Source organism: Myotis yumanensis, unplaced genomic scaffold (genome assembly GCF_028538775.1).
Source record: "Myotis yumanensis isolate MYYU_CA2020_CCGP unplaced genomic scaffold, mMyoYum1.0.hap1 SCAF_19, whole genome shotgun sequence".
Lineage (NCBI taxonomy): Eukaryota > Metazoa > Chordata > Mammalia > Chiroptera > Vespertilionidae > Myotis > Myotis yumanensis.
In genome coordinates, this window is record NW_027223770.1 from 21,200,290 (window position 1) to 21,225,872 (window position 25,583).

The window sequence follows — 25,583 nt, forward strand, 5'->3', positions numbered from 1 at the left end:
ACATGAGGGTTGGCACTGTTGGGGACCTTCTTGGTCGATTCTGCCTGGGTCTTGTTAGCCTCTACTGCCCGCCTCCCCTCATACTGCCCAAGGGTTGTGTGGTAGCTGTGGGAGACGGATGTTTCTTCTTAATCAGGATGCATCTTAGTAAGAGGGCCATCATGGGATCCTTCGTCCTGGCCTGACCCGTGAGGCCTCTGAATCGGGCTCTGATCTAGTATACTTTTATAAAATCAGGGCTAAAGGCAGCTTTGCCTGAGACCCAAAACCTGGGCCATTCATCCCAAGAGAAAGAAAGGAACTCCCCGTGATCATGCCTGACCTTGCAGTCCCACACACTCTATCCTAGTGGAAGGGACCCTACTGGATGTGTTGTTCCCTAACATACTGCTGTATCAATATTAAAATGACACTTGGTTGTATGTGATATAGATTTATTCATTGAATCTGCATGGGTTTTCTCATCCCTTGTTTTCCCTCCCAACTTTTTAAAATATATATATATATTTTTACTGATTTCAGAGAGGAAGGGAGAGGGAGAGAGAGATAGAAACATTAGTGATGAGAGCGAATCATTCATCGGCTGCCTCCTGCATGCTCCCTACTGGGGATCGAGCCCGCAACCTGGGCTTATGCCCTTGACTCGAATCTGGAACCCTTCAGTCTGCAGGCCGATGCTCTATCCACTGAGCCAAACCATCTAGTACCCTCCCAACTTTTCTGACACCTCCCCTGTTCATATGGTGTCCTGTCCCCATATCTTCTGTTGCAAGCTGATTTCCTAAGGCACTAGTCAGAAAACCACTATGAGAACCCTGGCCATACCCTTACATAGTTATGTGATGATAAACAAATGATTGATTCCCTCAGAGGTTAGTGTCTCCATCTGTAAAAGTAAATGATGACGTTAGAACTGGGTTCTGACTTTCCCCTAGAACCCTCAAGACTTCTGAGCAAGGCCTCACTGTCTATTCGCTCAGGTAAAGGATGGCCTAGACCAGAGTTCCCTGAAACTTCTGAGTGAACTGGTGTTAGGAACCTGCCCGCGTTTCCCAGTGAGACCATCTCTCAAGGACTTTCTTCCCAGTTTGCTGGTGGCTGCCTGTGACCTGAGGAGGGCTTGTTGAAGTGCAGCTTGCAGACACTTCACTATAGTACTAGAGTGTATTTGTTGTTCATGTTGTAATTATGATAATTATGACTTTTATTTCCTAGCGAATGAAACTATGTCAATGAAAAACGTTGTATAAATTATGTAAACGAGTACAGTGAAACCAGAGTTTAAATGAAGTGTTCTGATTTCTTATGCCATTTCTTTTCCTGATGTATTTCAGCGGGTATTAAAGAGTTCGAGTTTGTTGCTCAGAGATATTGTGAGAGTTTAAGAGAAAGTTAGGCTGTGGGTGCAGGAATTTCCCTCGATCCCTTACTTATAGAGTCGCCACTTTATCGCAGGTCCCTAGGCGTGGGCGGGTCTTTCCTGAACTTTTGGCTGAGGGTGTTTCTCTATGGGAGTGACTCAGAGGCTTGGATGCCCAGCAGGTTGGTGGCCCGCTACTGGGCGCTGGGGGTAGGGTTGGGGGGGGGAGGGGTGTCCCCGCTAAAGGGGGCTGAGACCGGTGCCTGCTGCCTGCCTCTCCCACCTCCAGCTCTGCTCGGGTCCGTTTTAGCTGCAAGCCCAAGGGGTACAGGAGTTAGTCCTGGTGTGTGATGGGGGTTTGGGGTGGCGGCTAGGGGGGAGAGGGGGTGCAGGTGCAGCAGGTGGGAGGTTGGGGGCATCTTGTGGGGCTGAAAGTGGGAACTGTCATCTAATCATCTCAAGGCCCCTCTCTCCACTTGCTCTTTCACTTTACCTCCCTCTCCCCCTCCCCTTCATGTGGACAATTCATAGCTCCTCCATTGGATGTAAATTTATGTGGTGAAATGGAGCTTCAAACCTCCCCCCGCCCCCCCCCCCCATCCAAATCATACTGCAGCCCCTAAACCCTTCTATATAGAAATTCAAGGGGCCAGCTCAGATACCTTCTGTGACTCCCTGGATGCCAAAACTCTGGGATGGAAAATTTAAAATTTAAATCACTCCTGGTTTCTTTTTCTTTTAAATATACATGTTTTTTATTTCAGAGAGGAAGGGAGAGGGAGGGAGGAATGGAGGGAGGGAGGGAGGGAGAAAGAGAAACATCAATGATGAGAATCATTGATCAGCTGCATCGTGCATGTCCCCTCCTGGGGATGGAGTCCACAACCCTGCCTGAACCCTGACCGGGAATGGAACCCCAAACCCTTTAGTCAGAAGGCTGATGCTCTATCCACTTAGCCAAACCGGGCAGGGCCACTCCCGGTCTCTATCCCAGCCTTGCTCTGCACCCCCATGGCCTGTGGCCCACCCGGGGTTCTCCACTGGCCCTTATGTAGTCCCTGCGTCACCAGCGCCCCCCTCACCCAGGCAGCGCCTGGATTCCCCGCACCTGAGGCACTGACCCATCCCTCCATTCTCCCAGCCTCGGATTCAACTTGGAGCCCTATGAGCTGCTGTGGCCAGCCTGCTCCCTGTTGCTGGCTGCAATTCTCAAGTGCCCTGGGGAGGGAGGGGGAAGGAGTTCTGACTCAGCATAGGTTGTCCTGGGAAGGGTGGGGGCGAGGCTGCAGAAGAGCAAACCTCCCCTGGGAGGGATTTGTTCTGGGGTTAGAGTACAGAGACAAGCCTGTTTCTTTGCAGGAGACACTCAGCCACTGCTCCCTCTGTCTCTTCACCGGAAAGCCGCCCTTGGTGAGTACTGCCTACCCTTACAGTTTGGGTCGCCCTCCGGTTTCTCCAGCTGTTGTGCCCCTGTATCCTTGTCCTTCTCAGGCGGTAAGCTCCCTGCTGGCTTTCCTAGAAACTCTTTCCTAGCCCAGCCCCAGCCTGTGGTACCCAAGAAAGCGCCCCATCAGATGTGTGCATGGAAACCCTCTCGCTGAGCCTGCATTCCTCTCCCCACCACCGGGACCGCCTCTGTGGTTTAGCCAGTGTGAGCCTTTTTGCCACAATCTGTTTTTACCCAATCCCTCAAAACAAAAACAGACACAAAACAACAAGCCTGCTGTATTGGCGCTGATTTGCAGGTATGGGGCCATGGTGTATCAGAAACCATTGCAATCAGCTGGGTGAGCAACAGGGCCATTGCTCTGGCTTGGAGTAGGGTATGGTGTTTGTTTGTTTTAATAATCTATTTTTTTTAAATATACTTTTATTGACGTCAGAGTGGAGGGGAGAGGGAGAGGGAGAGGCTCGATCCCCAGTAGGGGGCGTGCAGGAGGCAACTGATTAGTGATTCTCTCTCATCATTGATGTTTCTATCTACCTCTCCCTTCTCTTAAATCAATAAAAACATACTTTATTTTTTTTAAAAGTGTAACATAAATTATAACCCATGGACATAATATTTTTTAGCATATGACATGAAATGGTTGCCTGAGATTATAATGAAATTTGGAAGACATGTTTTGATTTAAAATAGAGGGCATGTTGGATATATGAAATAGTAATCGCCTGGACAGAGAGAACAAACTGGTTTCAGTAAGGAGCCCCAAAAGAAAAGCCACAAGGTACGTGATCTAAGTTGCAGAAGTCCATTTTGGATCAGGCAACGTCTTATGTGCAGGGCCGAGACTCAACCTGTAAGATAACATTTATTTGGGAAAGCACAGAGGTAGCGGTAGTTCCCAGGAGAAACGGGCTTAGGAAACAAGGGATGGAGGCAAAGGAAAGGCCCTTTGAACTTTGAAGGGAGGAAGGTCAAGGTGATGTGTCTGGAGGGATGGGGAACAGAAGAGGAAGGGAAAGGCAGGGACTTGCTCCCTGGAGGGAGCCTCTGCTGGGTCCTCAGTCATAAGGGTTTTAGGGGCGATCCCAGGGGCGGATCTGAATGGAATATTCCACAGCTTTCCAGGTGTGTCCTTTCAGGGTTGTGGTCTCCGCTGATTGATTGATCAGTGTCAGGGCAGGGGGGTTATAATTCAGTGCAGCTGGTGCCGAGGTCAGCCATGGCGCTGCTTGCAGGGTTTGGCTGCTTTTCTGGACCTGGAGCTGAATGAAATACACCTGAAGCCTAGATGTTCTCTCCAGGGAGGAAAGGTCAGAGGTCTAAACCCTAATGAGCAGGGTATGCGAGGGGAGGAAAGGTCAGCCCGGGGACGAGGTCCTACCCTACACATGTCCATGGCTAGGACTGGGGCCTTCCACCCTGGTGACCTTCTGCACCTGGACCATCATCCTAGCTCTGCTCATGTCTGTCTAACGGCCACCTACAAGAGTAACAGCCCCGGTCTATTTAACAACAGCGACAAGAACAACACTCATGTCTATCATCATATGGGCCAGGCCTCATTCCTAGGACTTCATCTATCTTCATTCATCTGTGCCTAGACATATGATTTTCATTTTAGAAATACTGAGGTTCAGAGGTGTTCATTACATTCACTGAATATTCCTAAAAAGTGGTATCATAAAAACACTTCCGAAAAAAGTAGACCTGGCATTTGAACCAGCCTTCGGTGAGGTTTCCTGTCTAGCTCTCCACCAGGGTCTGGCATTTAGAAGGAGCCTTGCTATTGACACCTTTATCCCCTTCTGTTCAGCTTCTTTCTCCTTCCTGGGTCCCTCATTAACCCTCTGAATAGATGTTGATGCCAGAGAGAAGCCCGTTGGTATTGGTGTTGGGACAGGTAATCCCCACCATGGCGCTCCATTCATGATGTGCCTTTTCCACAGTAACCCTGTGTCACCATGGTGTCCCCTCCCTGCGGCCTGCTAACCCGCCAAAAGGAGCCAGGTAAGCCTGACTCGTGACTCTGATTTGCCATTGGACCTTTGACACCTCGCTCGGCGGGAGGCCTTCTGTGAAGGTTGGTGACCTCCTGAACTCTGGTCTATCTCTAGTGCCACTGAAGAGCATCTCGGTGACCTTGTCCATTCGTGAGTTTGTGGCCGGTGTGTCTGCTACCTTGAACTATGAGAATGAGGGGAAAGATCCGTTGGAGGCCTTCTTTGTTTTCCCCATGGACGAAGACTCAGCTGTCCACAGCTTTGAGGCCGTGGTGAATGGGAAGAAAATCGTGGCAGAATTGCAGGAGAAGTCGGAGGTACTGGGGATGAGTATATTCCTTCCTCCCTTTTTATGCCCATAATGCATGCTCTTTAGGGTCTCTATCAAATACAACTGCCCAGAAATGTTCATGTCCAATGCTTTGTCCTCTACACCCCTCTAACCGATAACTTTCCTAAAACCATTGGAGGGAAACATCCATCGAAGGCACTCAGGGTTTGGCTGTGAACTTGGCAAGAACGATCACAGGCTCACCTCACCAGTCTTTGCTTCCTGTGCCACTCGTCTCCTCCTCAAGCATGTCACCTCTCATGTCATGTCATCGTCTTCCCTTGTCCTCCTTAGGCCCGCACCAATTACGAGAATGCCATCAGCCAGGGCCACCAAGCCTTCTTGTTGGAGGAGGACGATCAGGCTGGCGACATCTTCTCTTGTAACGTGGGGAACCTGCCCCCCGGGTCAAAGGCGGCACTCACCCTGAAGTACGTGCAGGAGCTGCCTCTGGAGGCAGACGGGGCCTTGCGCTATGTGCTCCCCGCTATCCTGAACCCTCGCTACCAACTATCTGGTGAGTAGACTCTTTCTTCAAATACTCGCGGGGAAAACCCCCCTCAGGGTTGTCGGGGGGCTAAACATTGTGGGGAGGGGACACACCACTTAGGTCACTTTCCGTAGGAGGGTCTGAGGGCGGTGGCCTTCAAATGAAGAATCCTGCAGTTCCTTCGAAGGACGTGCCCTACACACTCAGCCTGGCTGCCACCGTCAGCTCCCAGCATGCCATCAAGAGTGTCCAGTGCAGCTCCCCTGTGAATCCTATTGAGTACCTTGACGATAAGACTTCTGCTCAGGTAATTAGTGAGCACACGCTGTGGTTGCCAGCACCCTGTTTTTGGGTCCTGATCTTCCTCCGCACTCCATCTCCTAAATATTGCTAACTTTCCCCTATTGACCCTGGGAAAATTGCAATGCCCCCCACCCCCTTTTTTTAAATATATTTTTATCGATTTCAGAGAGGAGAGGAAGAGAGAGATAGAAACATCAATGATGAGAGAGAATCATTGATCAGCTGCCTCCTGCACGCCCCCTATTGGGGATCGAGCCCACAACCCAGGCATGTACCCTGACTGGGAATCAAACCCGGGACCTTTCAGTCCCCAGGCCAATGCTCTATCCACTGAGCCAAACTGGCTAGGTCTGGGCCCCTTCTTTATCCTTATTTCATCTCCAGAGCCTCCTGCCTGTTCTCGCCCTTGCTCCTGGCTCTGTTTACACATGGAAGGAGCCGGTAGCCCTCAGCTCTGACCTCAGCCCCAGGCAGAGGCACGATGGTTCTATTATGGCTTCTTTGCTTGCTCCCAACTCAGATCTCCTTGGCTGACGGACACAAATTTGATCGAGATGTGGAGCTCCTGGTTTACTACAGTGAGGTGCATACCCCCAGCGTGGCTGTGGAGATGGGGGCGCCCGCCACAAAGCCCGGTATGTTCCCTCTCTTTTTGTTGTTACTGCCTAAGGGGAAACTCTTGTCGTTGAATTACCCTCGAATTACCCTCACTTTTTTTTTCTATTCAGTAATGGGTTTAAAAAAAAATGGGACTAGTTTACACTATGGCATGCAAAAATGATTCCATATTGAATATCATGTGACTATGTCTTATGTAAATTTAGGTGAATTAGTAGGTACTTAGACAAAGGACATGAAAAAGTTTACAAGGGAAATGCAGCTAGTTTAAAAATATGGGACAATGATCAGCCTCTATAAGTATATATAGAAGTAAATGATGTGATTTTTTCACTTTTCAAATGATCAAAGATTTCCAAATTGGGAACACCTCATACTTTAAAAGGTGAGGTGAATTTGGCACTCTCAAAGATTGCTTTAAGCAAAAATAATTTGGAATCAAACTTTGGAGAAGAGATTTGGCGATATGTGTCAAAAGAAATGTTCATTTTAGTGATTCCAATTTTAGGAATCTTACCTAAGGAAATAAATTTAAATGTAAGTAAACATATACACTGAAGTGGCCACTTTCATAATATCAAAGATTAGTAAATAATCAAAATGTCTCACAATAGCTAACTTCACTATGCTGGGATTACTTGACGAGTTATTATGCAACTACTAAAATAATATATGTTGATAGATTGAAATAATATGGAAAAAAGACTTCCAAAGAGGATTGAGTAAAAGTAAGTTATACAAACAGATTACTATAAAAAATAACCTGGCAACTAAGAAAAACATTTAAAACCACAGGAAATATACATCTAGTAATTATGAGTAGATTAAGACTAACTTTCGAATTTTTTTGGTCTAATAAATAACTTTTATTGATTGATTTATCATTCCTTCATGTAATCTCACCTTGAGCTCTTTCTTTGTTATTTTTTTAATTGTGGTAAAATTTATCTGACATAAATTTTTTTTTTCATTTAAATTGTTGGGACTTTATTTTTTTTTTTTCTTTTTAAGTATTACAAATGGTATTACATATGTGTCCTTCCCCCACCCCCCGCCCTTGACAATGCCCTGTCCTCCCTTACCCCCCAGTGTCTTATGTCCATTAGTTATGCTTATATGCATGCATACAAGTCCTTTGGTTGATCTCTCTGACATAAATTTTAAGTAAAAAGAAAACTAATAATTTGGTATAAAATTTACACAATGGAAATTTTACCATTTTAATTATTTTTAACGATATAGCTCTCTTGCCTTAAGTACATTCACTCTGTTGTAAATATCACCCTTATCCATCTTTAGAGTTTTTGTAACTCTTAATCTAGTTTCTTAATTTCTAAGCCTAAGTTTAGTTTTTAAATTTCTTTAATTTATCTTATTTTCCAAATTTTCCTTAGTATATATCTACTTTTCCTCTTATTTTTTTTTGTTTTGTTTGTTTTTATCGATTTCAGAGAGGGGAAGGGAGAGGGAGAGAGAGAGAGAGAGAAACATTAATGATGAAAATAATCATCAATCCACTGCCTCCTACATACCTCCTACTGGAGATCGAGTCCACAACCCAGGCATGTGCCCTGACCAGGAAGTGAACCATGACCTCCTGGTTCCTGGGTCGCTGCTCAAACACCAGGCCACACGGGCTGGGCTGTGTACTTCTTCTTTTAAATGTACTGGTGTAACACGTCAGGGCCCGCTGTCTCGGGCCTCCCTGAGCTGCCATGGCCCTGGATTACAGAGACCATGAAGCGTCACTGGAAAGATATTGACACTTCTGAAGCATTTCCCACTTTGGTGGAATGACGCATCCGTGGGGACAGTCATAGTCAAAACACAATGTCTTGGGTTAGGCTCCTACTTCCATAGCTACCACTGCTTTAAAGATAAGTAGCTATCATTGATCTTCCATCGGCCATTTTTCTTATCTCATTGTTGACGTTTGGCCAAGGTAACTTCACACTCCAGCTCACAAATTGGAACTCCTTAATTTGCCTTCACTCGTTTAACCATTCCTGCCCCCCTTATCCCTCTCCCAACCGCCCCCCCTGCTCAGGGCAGGCCGTCCACACTAAACCTGTTAGAGGGGGTCCCAGCCTCAGCCAGGTTTGCTCCAGCTCCTGTTCCCTGAAGCTCTGGGCTCTGTCTTTGTACATTAGTTCCCTTTGGGGGAACTCCCCCTTGTGTGCCCAAGAAGTACTCCCACAATAGCGACTTGGTTTTTGGTTGGGGTTCTTTTAATCCACCAGAGGAAGTTTTGAAATGTTGCATCTTACAAGGTAAAGGTTGAGATTCCAAGAAGTTCTGTCGGCCTCTTTGCAGATTTCCTCGTCTGTTCCCTATGCCCAGCTGTGCAGACCCAGGGGGCAGCAGGGGCAGCCTTAATGAGTCTTGTAAATCCCTCCAGCAGGGCTGCTCAAATCTTGCTCCCAGATCGTACGTTTGGTCAAGGTGGCTTGCTGTTCACAGCTATACACAGAAGAGAATGCCAGCTGGCATTCTGAGAATTTAAAGCTCTAATCCCAGAAGGACTGTAATATAGGTAGGATATTGGAATTAGATTCTGTGTCTCCTTATAGTGTCTGGACTGTTAGAGTGGATATAAACCAGCCATTCTCACTACATCTCTATCTTAATACTAGTATTTTAATTCCAGCCTCAGTTTTCACTTGCCCCTGAAAAGATAAAATCTTGGCTATGGCTTTGACAACTTGGTGACATAGGCCAACTCCCTGGTCGCCTCCATACTATTGTGTGGGTGATACTGTTCTCAACACAACATCCCAGTGCCTCTCCTTGTTAGGGAGAGCATAGGTAAGAGCTTCGTGCCCACAGCTGACGGACTTTCCCTGGCGTGTGTGACACTGACACTCTCAGCTCTTGTAACTTGTCAATGAAAGAATTGCCCACATGAGCGTCGTTTTTGTAAAGCGGTGATGACAGACTTAAACAAGGACCCATGTGATAAATTTCCCATTGATTTGATTTGAAGTTAATGCGACTCTGCCAAGTAAGTTATGTCGATTCTTCTGGTAAATGCTGGAAGAGTGTACTTAATGTATTTCACTAGTTGGCCTAGCTGCTAGGATACTAGGGTCAATGATCGCATCTTACTTATTGCTTGTTCCTGGTAACCTCTACCCTCTTTCATCTCCTTACTATCTGCTTTGCTTCTATAGCTCTTGTAGAGGTTTATAGCTCACTTCAAGCCCTTTGCCAGTAGATAGAGTATAAAGATCAAACTGTGTTTCAGATGTGGATGTTCTCAGCTTCCTGTTGATTCACTACAACTGATTCGTGGTGTCTTCCCTACGTATGTTTTTAGTTCCTTTTCATCTCATGGTGTCCTTATTCTTTCTGAGTAGATTCTTTGATGGGAGATCCATCTGCGATGGTGAGTTTCTACCCAAATATCCCAGAGGCTCAGTCACCAACTGCATGTGGAGAATTTGTCTTCCTCGTGGACCGCTCGGGAAGTATGCATTGTCATATGAATAATCAGGATCCATCTCAGATGCGCATACAGGCGGCCAAGGTAAGACTAGTTCTTTTTCTGCTTATGTGCTCAAGTAAGGATGAGTCTCGGGGGTGAAATTAGAGTCCATCTGGGTCATCTGGATCAGTGCTTCCAGCTGCACTGCAGCTCACATGACCACTGCGAGGACTGGGAGGCACGCTCTGAGTGAAGGCCCACACCCGCAGGAGTTAGATGGGGAGGGTCTGTGTGTCTTCAAGGATCCTCTCTCACTCGCTCCCCATACACTCTTCCTTCAGGAAACACTGATTTGGCTGCTGAAGAGTTTGCCTGTAGGCTGTTATTTCAACATCTTTGGATTTGGATCATCCTTTGAGTCCTTCTTTCCGTAAGTTTCTAGAAAGGCTACAGAGAGTTCAAAAAAAAGATCCTCTAAAGCAGCGGTTCTCAACCTTCTGGCCCTTTAAAAAGAGTTCCTCATGTTTTTACCCCCAACCATAAAATTATTTTCGTTGCTACTTCATAACTGTAATGTTGCTACTGTTATGAATCATAATGTAAATATCTGATATGCAGGATGGTCTTAGGTAACCCCTGTGAAGGGGTCGTTCAACCGCCAAAGGGGTCGCGACCCACAGGTTGAGAACCGCTGCTCTAAAGAAAGGACTATATTGTAAAAGGGGTTACGGTAGAGTTGACCTTGACACTGGGGAGTTCAGATGTGGTTGTTTACAGTGGTGGGGATCTCAATGCGGGGATGCGATACTGGGCAGTGTCAGCTAGCTATGTCCCTGCATGTGTTTGCTTTACTCAGGGAGAGCGTGAAGTACACTCAGGATACCATGAAGCAGGCGCTGAAGAGAGTGAAGAGTATGGACGCTGACCTCGGGGGCACAGAAATCTTGGAACCACTCAAGGCCATTTACAGTAGAACTTCCATCCCAGGCCACCCTCTCCAGGTAAGAATAGGAACAGAGCTCACAGAAAGGGGGGAGAGAGAACTCAACTTCGGTTCCAGAATGTACAGCCCTGAGTTTCATTGTAGGATTGTCCCAACAGGGTGTGCATTTCAGAGTTGTCTGTCATGTAGTAAAGGGGAAAAGACAAGAGGCATTTCATAGAAACCCTCTTCCTTAGCTCCATGCTCCGAACTGTGGAGGTGGAAGCTCTCTTGTGGAATGCCACAGAGGCCTGAGGTGAGACTGGGAGGGTGAGGAAAATGCCCAAAACCATGTGAAAACCTGATGCAAGTGACAGTGGCCCACTAGGGATTTCCCACGTGTCCGAAGAGGCATCAGTGTCTCCGGCATGAAATAGTCGAGTTTTTCAAGGGCAAATTGCGGTATTTTAAAAATGAACTTAAAAAAAAGAAAACGTAGCCAAAACCGGTTTGGCTCAGTGGATAGAGCGTCGGCCTGTGGACTGAAAGGTCCCAGGTTCGATTCTGGTCAAGGGCATGTACCTGGGTTGCGGGCACATCCCCAGTGGGAGATGTGCAGGAGGCAGCTGATCGATGTTTCTCTTTCATCGATGTTTCTAACTCTCTATCTCTCTCCCTTCCTCTCTGTAAAAAATCAATAAAATATATTTAAAAAAAAAAAAAAAAGAAAACGTGAACTTCATAGAGACTTGACCAATGTCTTCTGTGTTCAGCTTTTTGTCTTCACAGATGGAGAAGTGACCGACACATTCAGTGTCATTAGAGAAGTGAAAAGCAATGGGCACAGGCACAGGTATGCAGACAATGTGTGTGTTTCTGGGTGACTGACCACATGTAATCTAGGGCCTTGTGGTTCCAGTGCTGACAAGTAAGGATGGACAGGAATACTATGGGGTTACTTTTGCTTCTTTTTGAATAAAAGTTAATGTTACACAGTTTTTATTCTATGTATTTTGCTTCTTTCCCCCAACAGTATATAGTCACCCATATTTTGCATGGAATCATAGTTAATTTTCACTGGGGTATAGTACTCCACAGGATGGCTAAACCATAATTTATTGATTGATTCTACTGCTGATGGACTTCCATTTAGCTGTTTAAAATAATGCTTTTATGAATATCGTTGTATTCTTATACATGTATATTTTTGCATACACACACTTGTGTGTACACCTCTATATGCATATATACATATTCATTTTCACATGTGTACACACACCTATTTCTTTGAATTGGCATGGTTGTGGATTTATTGGGAATTACCGTTTTCAGAATGAACATGGTTCGCATTGCATTAATAGTGTGGTTGTTTGCTCTAGGTCTTTTTGTAGATATCCTACATCCAATTAAGGATTTTTCTGTTTTGAGAGTTATTTTCTTTTTGTTTACATTTTAAAAAATAATAATGCATGGGGATCAAGTCTGAATCCCTGGCTGGGAATTGAACCAGTGACCTGTTGGTTTATGGTCGATGCTCAACCACTGAGCCACACCAGCCGGGCATGTTTGTCAATTTTAATAATCTTTTCCAAAAAACAGCACTTTTTGTATATCCTCTCTTTTGTATGATTGTCTTCTGTATCAATAACATTTGCCCCTATCTTCCTTTTCTTTAAAATTTGTGGGTTTTTTGGCTGCTTTTTTCCCAAGATCTCGAGATGGATGTTCAGGTGGTTGACTTTTAGACTTCTTTTTCTGACATGTGTATTTAGAACTAGAATTATAAACATATCTATAACTAAATCCTAAATTTGGATATGTCATTTTCCATTGGTGTTCTCTACTTTCTAGTTATCATTATGATTTCTTTATAAAACGTATGTAATTCAGAAGTATACTAACTAGTACACTATCTCTTCATGTATTTTTATGTGTTTTTTTTTTTTACCATGATGTTATCATGTCACCCTTTCGTCCCTGTCTCTAACTTCAGGCTGTTTTACAATCGCAGGTGTTTCTCATTTGGTATTGGCGAAGGAGCCTCCACCAGCCTCATAAAAGGCATTGCCCGGGCATCAGGGGGCGCAGCAGAATTTATCACAGGCAATGAGAAGATGCAGTCGAAGGTGAGGGGCAGGCCTGTGTCCAGGGGGGCGGTCCAGAGGGAGTGGGGGCAGGGGGCACCCTGCTGCAAGAGCTGAGGCAACCTACTGCCTCTGGGATTCATTTCTTTATGTTCCCAGGGCTTTGGGCTACAGACTCAATGGGACTACTTCTGTCTTTATGTGAACAGGGCCCCCTGTAGTTTCTGGGGAAATGGCATCTAGTCCCAGCAGTTGGAAGCCCAGCAACAAAATGTGGAAGAGGTCAGGGCTTTGTGTTGAAAACAAGAAAGAGAGAAACTTAAGAATTTTGCCTGCTGAGCTTGGCATTCCAGGTGTGTGCTTTAGGACCCGGCGGGTTCTGGTGTGTCTCCTCCATGCAAATGACACAAAGAACACAAGCAGGATGGCCCTAGCCGGTTTGGCTCAGTGGATAGAGCTTTGGCCTGCAGACCAAAGGGTCCCGGGTTCGATTCCCGTCAAGGGCATGTACCTTGGTTGCAGGCTCCTCCCCGGCCTGGGCCCTGGTCAGGGCTCATACAGGAGGCAACCCATCAATGTGTTTCTCTTACATCCATGTTTCTCTCTGTCTTTCCCTCTTTCCCACTCTCTCTGAGGATGGATGGAAAAATAACCTCGGGTGAGGATTAACAACAAAAAACAAACAAAAAAACCCCACACAGAAACAGACAGCTGTAGTATGTCTGTAGGTGGAAGAGGCGGTAAACTGCTACTCCGTTTGATGAGTCAGCACAAGGAGGCATCCTCCACCTCTGGTTATAGTGCTGTGTTCCTCTTCCCCAGTTGGTGCCATTTCTTATCGAATGCCTCCTTCTCTGTTACTTTATACACATTTATTACGTGTCTCTGCCTTAGCTTCCTCGTGTGTAAAGCAAAAGAACATCCATCTCCTAGTGGAGTGCTAGGGAGTAGGTCTACCATGCGTTGGGCTGCATAGCTCCTGGGGCATGATGAACACTCAGGTAGGAGTAGGTATGGTTGCCATTATGTACTTGTGGTGTTTATTCTGTTCTCTTCCCTCCGCCAGGCTCTCAGGGCCCTGAAGCGCTCTCTGCAGCCTGTGGTAGAGGATGTTTCTCTGAGCTGGGATTTGCCTGCGGGTCTGTCTGCTAAAATGCTTTCCCCAGAACCAACTGTCATCTTCCGGGGTCAGAGGTTGATCGTCTATGCCCAGTTGACTGGGACGATGCCGGTGAGATGCCATTCTTGCTTGTTCCTCCAGCCAGAGTCGCCGCTGCCCCGAACTCTGCTCCGGACGCTTGCCCGACAGGGTCGGCCTCCCTCCCCTCCCCATCATGTCAAGCCTCTGGTTTTCTGAACTACCTGGTTTCTAGCCAGAAACTTTAAATGTGTGGGGTTGGGGAGCTGCCCCGATTCTGCCATCTCTCCCTGGGTGATCTCTCCCTCCCATCCTGTCTCCTCTTCTCTACTTTTCAGCCAGCAGAGGCAACAGGAAAAGTTTGCCTCAAGTACACCCTCCAGGGCAAGCAGTTTGAGAATCAAGTGGCGTTTTCTCTACAGCCCAAGTCGGATGCCAAGTAAGATTTCCATTTTTCTTTCCTAGTTCTTTCCTTTTCTTTCTCCTTTCCCTCCCCTCTCCTCTCCTTTCATTCCTCTCCTTCCCTTCCTTCTCCTTCCCTCCCCTTCCCTTTCTCCTTGTCTCTGCCATCCTTGGGGGTCAGTTTCCTGCTCTTCATTTTGGGCTCAATGATTTCCCTAAAATCACTTTTCCTTTTCCGGCCACTCAGATTTCATCTCGCTCCTATCTTTATGTTCCTCCCTGCGCCATCCCTAGCCTGTCAGGACTCTGAATAGCACCACAGGTGAGCTTCTCCCTGAGTCACAGGAATCTTTTTTCTATTAGCCTCACCATTCATCGCCTTGCTGCCAAGTCCTTCATCCAGACCAAGGACATGGGCTTCGAGGAGACTCCAGCAAATGATAAAAAAGAGGTGCTGAAAATAAGCATGGAGTGTGGCGTCATAAGCTCCCACACGGCTTTCATTGCCATCAACAAGGATCTCAACAAGCCGGTTCAGGGACCCCTGACTCGCAGCGACGTTCCAAGTCCAATGCTATTTGCTCAGTCTATGATGTTTTGTTCTCCTGGTATGCCGAGAGGTGATCCTTTTCAGAGGTATTATAGATCTCATCACATGGGTAGTGCTTCTGGTCTGATGTTTGGTGCTTCTGCTCCGATGTTTGGTGCTCCTGGTCCGATGTTTGGTGCTTCTGCTCCGATGTTTGGTGCTTCTGCTCCGAAATCACAGACCAGACTTAAAAGTAAGTTTTATTCTAATCAAACTCACATAACATAAGGGGCCCTGTATACCTGGATACATCATTTAAAGCAAATGTTTATGAAAAGTCCTTCCCTCCCCTCCTGCCTTGTCTCTCCACATCTAGAATCTCTGGCTGCTGTAAAACTTTTCTGTCCTAGAAAATTAGATAGTACACCATTAGCAAGAAAATGTAAAGTACTCCAAGGCCGGGGTATGGGGGGGAGATGAGGGAAATGGAAGAGAAAGTGCATATAAGCATTGAGTAGTTACACTGCCTAAATCTGAAGCTGAGGTATCCTATTGATACTGGTTAATGATTACACAAATGGCGGGCAAACAACCTGGTAGTGCTAGGAAATGGGTGCTGATTGCTGGGCTGTCTCAGACTTTAACCAGAACTGGAGAGTGAAATACTCAGGGAGACAGAGCTTTTGTCAAGGAATGTTGAAGAGCCAATCAGCTGCAAGGTCTGACTGAGATCACCATGGAGGATCAGCTAGGCAGCGACCCACCCCACAGAAAAGAATTTGATTCAGCGAGGCTCTGGTACCTGTTGAGTTCACCCCATGAGTACGTCGCTTGTGGAGGTGGTGGGGTGGTGATGCTTTGACATGGTCTGAAGCTGTCCACTGGGTACACTGGCTCTGGGGACTCCTGGGAGATTCAGGCCAAGGTCAGCCACTGCCTTTGTTCTGCCCCAGGGCCACCCAGCATGAGCTACAAAATGATCTGCAGATGGCTGCTACTTGTGTTGAGCTTGGAGGTGCCTAGGAGAAGCCAAGCTACAAACCAAGGCTGGCTGTGGCTAGTGCCGAGCCCAGGGTCACTTGGCAACAGGTACCAGGCCAGATGCTGCTTATTTGAGAGATTTTAGGAAAATATGAAGCATGAGCCAAGACAGGCCATTCTGATGGTAAAGCCACTGGAAACAGCTGGTGTGGACAGGGCCTCCGGGAATCACCAGGGTGGGGCTAACAGTGTTAATCCAGGTTGATGGAGACTCAGATATGGTGGCCACCTGCTGGCTTTTTAGGGGGAAGGTTCAGCAAAGGAACAATGGCCTCTACCAGTACTTCTTTCTGGAAGAAAGCTTCCCATCCAGCTCTTGCTATGATGTCAGACCATTCAGTTCCTCCCTGTATGTCTCAGGTGCCTTTCAAGTAGCTGCCCCATGCTGGAGCTCTGAGGAGTGAGTCCTAGTTAGTCCATATGTGGACTCTTTAGGAGGAACTGCTTGAGACTCCTGCAGCCTCTGTCTCCCTCAGCCTCGTCCCTCGCTGTTTTTTATAACCAGGAGTTATGGGGACTTTTCTTCCCAGCACTGGAACCCTGGGCTGGGGACTTGGTGTGGTGCTCGGACCCCTGGCTCCTCAGGGGGTACCTCTATAGCTGAGACATCCCCCCTAGTTTTTATCTGCCCCACATGGGTGTGGCACCAGTCCCTCCTACCTGTCTTGATGTGGCTTCTTTAATTCCATAGTTCTAGGACTCCCACTGAGCTTGATTTCAGGCAGTTCTGAAGGATGGTTGTTCTGTAGTTTAGTTGTAATTTTGATGTGGTTGTGAGAGGAGGCAAGGATACTGCATTTATTTATACTGCCATCTTGTTTGGAATTTCTGGATATTCTATTTTTAAAGTATTTGTGTGTGTTTTTTCAATTAGTTCTTTACAGGTGGAACAATTCTGCTTGATAATCAGATATCTTGGCTTAGGAGGGAGTGGCCGGAGTAGAGTGGAGGTTGAAGCCATTTATTTGATTTGAGGAGGACAAGAAGCTTTGAATTAGGGGGTTGGATATGTTATGTACATGGGTGCTTAATCTCTAAAGATGATGGCAGGCTTTGCAAGGAAGGGAAAGTCTTCGATCTAGTTTTCAGATACTTCAGTGGGTGTTGAAAATGGACAAAGAATTTGGAGGTTGACAGCACCTGGAAGGTAATCCAGGTGAAGCTGAAGAGTCATGCTATGGATGTGGCCATTGGGACTGAAGAGGTTGCCAACCCCACCTACCTCACCTCTCAAACATGGATGCTTGGGTACTGGTACTTGGAACAACCACCATTTGAGAAGGATAGAGGGAGAAAAGATTTCTAGGAGGAAACATTAGTTTTAAGTTGAGATGAGTGGTTGAAGGAAGCCTCCAATAATGAAACTAAAGATGCAGAAAAGATCATTGTCATGTGTCAGCAGGACACCGTTGGAAGGGCACGGAGCTGCAGGATTTGGGCTCCTGGGAGAAGAAGAAAATGCACAGTAAAGATGATGACTGAGGCTTACATGGATAGGAGCATATGTCTCAAATCATCAGGGCCCTTTGCCTACAGCAGAGAGCATAGGATGCCTCAGTGTCAGTGGCTATATTGTGTTTTTTGAGCTCATACAAAGCCCTATTCTCCTACCATCCTCCCGGATCTCTACCCAACTCACCAGAGCATGTCCTACCCGAAGAATGGTTACAATCCCCATAGGTCCACAATTAACAAGAGCTTGCATTCTCTAGGTCAGCATCTTCCCAGGGATATTTTCTCACCAGGGTTTGTATGGCATGCATATAGGTCCAGGAATATTCAGACGAATGGTTAGTAGTTTTAGATCAAAGAAACGCCAGCCTCTCAAGGACGAGTATGATGCTTCCGTTGAAATGTCACGGGAAGGTTCTTCCATTGACATGACCGACTTGGAAACTAACCATTCAGGTGAGATGACCCTCAGTTTTCTCTCCTAATCTATGGGAACTGAAGAGCTCATCCTCAGTGTTCTGCTGTCTTGTGGCTTTCTCTACTCAGGACGTGATTGGTTGGAGAAGCGTCAGGCCAGAAGGTAAAATTTCCCAGTCTTTTTGTCAGGGCCAGCCCCGCTTCCATAGTCTACAACGCAGGACACTGAAGCCTGCCCCAGTGGAGTTCAGGATGAGCCCCTCTGCCATCTCATCAGCTCGCAGGCCTTGCCTACTGACAGGGGCCCTCCTCTTGCAGAACCCACCTGCCAGCCTGTTTGGGCCCCAGCTGCATGAATCATTCTCTTACAGGTTGGGTTTGAAGACCGACCTTTTTCATGCTTTCTGATGACTTTCTGTCACTACAAGCTGTTCCTTGGTCATTTCATTGCCTTGTGTTCCAAACAGTTGGGTTTCTCATTTGCATGACAATGAGTAGTCAACGTACATGTTACCTAAAATAGGCTTAAAGGCAACTTCTGTCTAGTCCAGGGGTGGGCAAACTTTTTGACTCGAGGGCCACAATGGGTTCTTAAACTGGACCGGAGGGCCAGAACAAAAGCATGGATGGAGTGTTTGTGTGAACTAATATAAATTCAAAGTAAACATCATTACATAAAAGGGTACGGTCTTTTCTTTTTTTTAGTTTTATTCATTTCAAACGGGCCGGATCCGGTCCGCGGGCCGTAGTTTGCCCACGGCTGGTCTAGTCTCTTCCCGTTTTGCAGCAGGGGTTTATGGTGTACAATCGTTTCATCGTTCAGACATCTTTTCCACTTACTCTCTCTCTATGCATTCTTCTTAGGCTGCTAAGACAGAAAGGGCTTCGAGGTCTAAGGTAGATTCAGATCTCTTGTACTACCAGTTCCTGTGGGGTCTTAAGATAATTAGTTAACTTTTTACTTGTTTCAGTTTTTAGAACTATTTTTATTGATTTCAGAGAGGAAGGGAGAGGGAGAGATAGAAACATCCATGATCAGAGAGGATCATCGATCGGCTGCCGCCCTCACACCCCTTACTGGGGATGGAGCTCTCAACCCCAGGCCTGTGCCCTGACTGGGAATTGAACTTTGACCTCCTGGTTCATAGGTCAATGGTCAACCACTGAGCCATATCGGCCGGGCAAGGTAACTTTTTAGAGCCTTAGCTTCCTCCGCTGCACTATCATGCACCTCCTCATGAGAACTTCCTTCATGTTATCCACGGAGTAGGTTCTCAGTGTCCTGTAGTGTTGGTGTCCTGTACTGTCCTAAAACCTAGTCACTAGCAATATCCCCACTATAATGAGCTCCCTCTCTCATGGAGCCTCTTACTAATGTAGAGAGAAGAAGTTTCCAGCAACTACTATTTGCTGGAAGCCATTTCAGTGCCTTTCTGGGTCCTGGATGTTTTTCCTCACGCATCAGGCATTACTGTCTCCTGTTTATAGAGAAGGCTGCAATTTCTGTGGTTTAAGTAACTACAGTGGGGCCTTGACTTACGAGTTTAATTCGTTCCGTGACAGAGCTCATAACTCAAATTACTCTTCTGTCAAATCACTGTGACGTTCGCTGTGCCAACTAGCGGTGGGGTATCTGAAGCTGGCTCATAACCCGGATTTTTTTGAGCTTGCAACTCAAAGCAAAAAAACGGCCGAGAGACGGCTCGTATCTCAAAAAAACTCGTTAATTGGGACACTTGTAAGTCAAGGCCCCACTGTATTAGATTTTGAGTGCAGGCAGACCTGAGATTCAAACGTAGGCTTTTGATATTCAGAACCTTAGTTGTTGTTGTTTTTTTCCCCATTAGAGTAGAACTGTTTTTCTTACCTGCTAATTTCTAAGTTGCACGGAGTATATCATCCCATAGGATAGCTATCCAGATGTGAGATGCTTTCTATGAAAATTCTGTGTTCTTCACACAGCTTTTACACCATCAGGATTAAACATGTTTTTATTGATTCTTAGAGAGGAAGGGAGAGGGAGAGAGAGAAACATCGATCATGTGCCCTGACTGGGAATCAAACCCGCGACCACCTAGTGCATGGGACAATGCTCATCCAAATGAGACACACCGGCCAGGGCTAGACTATTCTTTGAGGTAGACTGCTAACTGCTTCCTTTATTTATGCCTGCTCTCTTTTGACATTTTTGATCATTAAAATTCAAGCTATATTTATCTAGATGTTTGTTTTTAAATCCTCACCCAAGGACATTTTCCCATTGAATTTTAGAGAGAGGGGAAGAGAAAGGGAAAGACAGAGAGAAATATTGGTATGAGAGAAACACATCGATTGGTTGCCTCCTGCATGTGCCCTGACCAGGGCCCAGGCCTGGGAGGAGCCTGTAACCGAGGTACATGCCCTTGATCAGAAACGAACCTGGGACCTTTCAGTCTGCAGGATGACGCTCTATCCACTGAGCCAAACCGGCTAGGGTTATCTGTAATTTTTTAATATACCTAACATTTTAAGGGTCATTGCCACAAGACTGGATAGGACTTTCAGTAGCACTATCATGTGAGTTCTTTAGTACCCTATATCTTCCTCTCCTTTCTGAATTTTTCAGTGCATCTCTCCTAGTGGCAGCACAACACTGGGGTGGCCTACATTGTCACAGAGAAAATACATGTCTCCTGGGTGAGGACCGAGATGGGGAACTTGGTAGGATCTGCACTCTTGCTATAGCCCTCTGATGGCGAACCTATGACACTTCTGACACGCGATCTCACTTTTGGTTGATTTTTCTTTGTTATATGGCATTTAAATATATAAAATAAATATCAAAAATATAAGTCTTTGTTTTACTATGGTTGCAAATTTAAAAAAATTTCTATATGTGACACGGCACCAGAGTTAAGTTAGGGTTTTTCAAAATGCTGACACGCCGAGCTCAAAAGGTCCGCCATCACTGCTATAGCCTTTCTCTGGATTCAGACACCCTCCCTGACGTATGCCAAGGGGCCAAATGAAACTTCCTAGTTTCTCATCTTCTTTCTTTTTTTTTCTCCCCCAAAATCTTTGAAGATGATCCTCTTGTACAGCTGATTTCCCTCCAAAAGGCAGATGGTTCCTGGGATCTGAATGAAGGTCTGGCCGTGGTCCTGGGTGTGAGCTTGGGAGATATGCAGGCTGCACTCCCTGTCAAGGTGAGACTTGGGGGGAAAAAAAGGAGTTTGTCTATTTTTGAGAAGTTGGGATCAGTAAAGAGAATTGGATGGATCATGACTCACCTGAGGAAGCGGAATATAGGAGATCATACACTAAGTAAATCTCTAATAAATAGAGGTTGAAGGTATTTCCTGGGTAGGTTAGAACAGAAGGAACAAGGAACTCATGGTCCAGCCCGTAGGAGATGATGGATGACAAAGGGAACGCAGAAATTCTCTTTTTCTTTGACTGATTCTCTGCCATCCATCTTAGTGATAATAACAGCTGTTCATTGAGCAGTTACACACTGTGCTACACACTTAACTTTCATGATCTTATTTTTTCATCACAACAATGAAGAAAGGTAAGTCCTATTTATGTTGCTGTTTATAGATGAAGAAGCTGAAACCCAGAGAAGTATAATCATGAGTCTAAGTTTACCTAACTAGTTAGTGGCAGAGTGGGGTTCAATTCTAGGACTGACTACCTTTCGAACCCACATTATTGCTCCTCTTCTTAATGAGGAAACTGTCCAGAAATTAGCAAAATCTAAGTTAGGAATATGATGTGTAAACAGGGATGATATAATTATTGTAAATGGGTTCAAGTCTGCTGATGAGGACAAATTACTTCTTAGAATTTCAAGATAGCTTACTAATCGAGATATTGTGAAATAGAAGACAAATGCCAAAAGCCTGGAAGGCAATGTGGTTTTGAATTTATCAAATCTGGAAGGTGATTCAGTAAACCTCAGATATCCTATAATTACAACAGCAATACAGTATCTACTAGTTCGATGTAACTGTCAAGCTCTTCAAACATGGTCAATGCAAATGAGGAAGTACATTTTTAATTGAATTGAGATGTGCTATTAATTGTGAAATGCATTCTGATTTTATAAAGTTGATATAAAAAGGAATGTAAAATATTAGTTATTTTATATGGATTATATGTTAACATGATATTTTAAATATATTAGATTATATTTATATAATCTAATCTAAGTGGTTGACTGTGTACCTATGCACCAGGAGGTCAGGGTTTGATTCCCAGTTAGGTCACATGCCCTGGTTGCAGGCTAGACCCCCAGTAGGGGGCCTGCAGAAGGCTGTCAATCAATGATTCTCTCTCATCATTGATGTTTCTGTCTCTTTCTCCCTCTCCCTTTCTCTCTGAAATCACTAAATATATCTATCTATCTATCTATCTATCTATATTTATATATTTTTAATAAAACTATATTTTGAAAATACTTTAAAATATACCAGGTTAAATAAAATATATTATTGATAACATAATTGTACTTTTTTATTTTTACATGTGGCTGCTAGGATACTTAAAAGTATATCTCTATTGAAAAGACTTTCCTAAAACAGACAATTACAAAAGTAATTTATAAATAATTTATTAATTTGATTAACAAATATAATGAATTTATAGACAATTCAAAGAGGATATTAAGGATCATGAAGATCTAGCTCGGTTTTATTGAGAACAAGACATGTTAGACTAACACTTTCTTCTTTGCCATGGTAACTTATAGCCAATAAATGAACGGAATGAAGAGCCCTGGTGTATCTGAATTTCATTAAGGAATTTGAGCTTTTCTTAATGATTAGTATACGGACTGGTTACAAACTACTTGGAAACCCATGGTACTGAATAATGAATTTATTCAAATGAAACCGATATGCAGATCCCTCAGTCTCTGATTCTCTGGGGGGCCCATATTTTCAATGAGTATTTAGTTGAAGATGTAGACCAATATGTTCCTATTTGTATGTGACAGAACTGGGAGATGGCCTAGTAGACAAGAAAATCAGGATCCCAAAAGATCTGAACAATGACTTGAACTTAAAAAAAACAACAACAACCTGGCATAAACACTCTTTTTCATGCTAAATTCTCAACTATACAGGTAGAGAATAGAGGCCAAATGACAGCGGTTGCACATGAAAATTAGAGAATTTAGAGGACCACAAACTTATTATCAATCAGCGTATTTGAAACATGATTAGTTGAGGGCGAAGGGATTGTCAGGAAACCTTTATGTATTATTATGCAATCTGGGGCTGGAGTCACGGAATTTTATAAGTACATTTACCTCCAGATGTGACCATCTAAATAGATGTATTTTAGAAATCACTGTGTTTGTTTCTAGACTGGGAGAACAAACACGGGGTTCTTACTGTTTTGACAAAAGTCTTCTTAAGGGAGAATGAAAGGAACTGGGAATTTTGATCTGAAACAAGTCTACTCAGAGGCCATGATAGCTGTTTCCAAATTTTAACCCTCACGATATAAAAGAACTTACTTTAATCTATTGTCTCTAAAATCTGGAATCGGGACCCGCAGGTGAAAACTCACCTTTTTCTGGTCTGTGGACAACTTTCTGTTGAGCTGGATGAGCACTGTGACCTTGAATCAGAACGTTTGGTCTCCAGTCCCAGCTCCGTCATGTGCTAGAAGACTCACTTTGGGCAAATCATTTCACTTTTATATGAATCAGTTTTCTCTCTTAAACCATGTGGCTATTGGTAATTCCTCAATATGTTTTTGTGTTGGTGAGGGTTCAAATAAAAACACACACATGAAGATGCTTTGGAAAAAATAGAAAGCCACTGTGCGTGTGTGTTTTGTTGTTTTGTCACAGCTGGCTAATCCTCGTTAGGGGTGTCTTAGGAGTTTCAAACAATGTCCTGGTGGTTACACTGCATTAAAAATTGAAGACATTTCTACCTTAAGACTCACTGGATGGTTGCCCTGAGGTTTAGGGCCTGGCATTGTGCCTTACAAGTCATAGAGCAGGTTAAGGGAGACCAGGTAACCTCATTTAGTAGCAATGAGTGGGGGAGGGGAGGGGGGGGGACCTGGTAGATGAGGAAGGAGTGCAGGCTTCAGGGGCGTCTCTCTGTTGTAGAGTGTGGATTCCTCAGGCTGGGCCACTGTCCTGGCGGTGATCTGGCTGCATGACAAGTATAAGGACATGAAGTGCGAGTGGGAGCTTCTGGAACGGAAAGCTGTGGCCTGGATTCACAGCCATGCAGGTAGGAGCACCAGCCTGAGCCCTCAGCTCCTTCCCTCCTTAGGAAGCTCTGCATCTTCCTGGACATTGAGCCCCCAGGCTGTCCTGGTCTAGACCTTTTCGGGTCTCCCAGCTAGTTCTCTCCTGGGCAGGATGGGGGTGCCGTCCTCCAGTGGGGGCAGTGGGAGGTGTGTCAAGAGGGAAAAGGAGCATCGATGGGGAGCGTGAGTTGGAAAAGGGACATGAAGTGGCATTTATTCTTCTCACTCTGTCTGTACTATCCTGAGAGTGAGACTGAACTTGGGGCATTTCTCTTTTGAGTGTTTATTATCTGACTGCTGCTGGATATCTCTGGGGCCAGAGGGCAGGAAAGGGAATCTGGGGGATGTGACGAGAAAAGTGGGGGGTGCTAAGCAAAGATACAAGCAGGACTCAGGGGAGATGACCGAGGAGGTTGAGGGGAGACTGGGAGAAAGGCACTTCCTCTCCCTGTTGTCCCTCAGCCCTCATTTTGTTTTCTCCTCACAGGCTCCGCCACGGATGGGCTGGTGAAAGCCGCTGTGGGCTTTCTGAAGTCATCGGTGGATCCTGCCGACTTTGCCCCCTGAGGATCCCGGCCAGAAACACACGTGCCTCTTTCATGCTCCTGTCCCTTCCTGTACCCTGCTTCTCCCAGAATGTGATCTTGTCTTGTATACTGTTGGTACCGGGTGTAAGCTGACATGGTCCTTGCACCTGAAGGGGCTAGCAAGGCTGGGACCCTTACCCACACAGTTTTCCCAGACTTGTTTGGATGGCGGTTATCAGTAGAATGAGAGCAACCTCTGTAGAATGAGAACAGCCTTTCATGGCTTACCAAGAAGTCTGTAACTATTTACTGAGATTTGCTGTACAGAGAATTTGTCCTTCTGCTCTGTCCCTCCCTTAGAGATTAAGAGGAACAAAGAATACATTCCTCCTGACAGACCTCCTATTCAGTGTTTTGTGTATAAAAGGCATTGCGTGGTTAATAAACTTACTGCAGGTCCTCGATGGACCTGCAGTCCTCCCAATCCCGTTCTCCTGTCTTTCTTTCTTTTCTCAATTTCCACCTCCCTACCTCAGCCTGGTTTACTTGTCAGGCTGGCCCTAACAGTATACCTCTCCTGTCGGCTTCCTGTAATAAAAGTCAACGATGCCGCCCCACCTTTCCTCCAGGTTCCAGGTTCCCTCCGGATATGACATCCTTTCCCCAGCATGTGCTCTCAGCCAGGCATCATGGCTCCAGACCTGTTCTGTTTCTGGAAGGAGTTCAGAGGCAATGAGGTCCCTCCGGGGTTTTTCAGAGTGACGACATGAGAAACGAGGGGCGTGGACTCTAGGCTACAGGTTGCTGGGTTGATGTTAGGGATTGCCTGGACTGGAAAGTTCTCTG

General features: G+C 45.5%; 1 protein-coding gene across 2 annotated transcripts in view; it reads left to right on the forward strand.

Moving 5' to 3' along the window:
* The window catches only part of LOC138997950 (von Willebrand factor A domain-containing protein 5A-like), a 48,171-nt gene extending 22,950 nt beyond the window's left edge, over positions 1 to 25,221 (forward strand). The window contains exons 1-18 of one of the 2 annotated variants that reach the window (XM_070399939.1): positions 2,704 to 2,770; positions 4,754 to 4,814; positions 4,922 to 5,124; positions 5,433 to 5,655; positions 5,763 to 5,935; positions 6,452 to 6,566; positions 9,906 to 10,075; positions 10,315 to 10,403; positions 10,830 to 10,974; positions 11,669 to 11,748; positions 12,907 to 13,021; positions 14,046 to 14,210; positions 14,456 to 14,556; positions 14,883 to 15,301; positions 17,857 to 17,997; positions 21,022 to 21,143; positions 24,065 to 24,191; positions 24,698 to 25,221. In XM_070399939.1, coding sequence (XP_070256040.1) covers positions 4,769 to 4,814; positions 4,922 to 5,124; positions 5,433 to 5,655; positions 5,763 to 5,935; positions 6,452 to 6,566; positions 9,906 to 10,075; positions 10,315 to 10,403; positions 10,830 to 10,974; positions 11,669 to 11,748; positions 12,907 to 13,021; positions 14,046 to 14,210; positions 14,456 to 14,556; positions 14,883 to 15,301; positions 17,857 to 17,997; positions 21,022 to 21,143; positions 24,065 to 24,191; positions 24,698 to 24,777 — 2,514 coding nt within the window. In that variant the 5' untranslated portion in view covers positions 2,704 to 2,770; positions 4,754 to 4,768 and the 3' untranslated portion in view covers positions 24,778 to 25,221. Of the gene's footprint in view, positions 1 to 2,703; positions 2,771 to 4,753; positions 4,815 to 4,921; positions 5,125 to 5,432; positions 5,656 to 5,762; positions 5,936 to 6,451; positions 6,567 to 9,905; positions 10,076 to 10,314; positions 10,404 to 10,829; positions 10,975 to 11,668; positions 11,749 to 12,906; positions 13,022 to 14,045; positions 14,211 to 14,455; positions 14,557 to 14,882; positions 15,302 to 17,856; positions 17,998 to 21,021; positions 21,144 to 24,064; positions 24,192 to 24,697 lie in introns of those variants that run through there. The other variant, XM_070399938.1, reaches the window with a different exon arrangement.
* Positions 25,222 to 25,583: the final 362 nt, after the last annotated feature.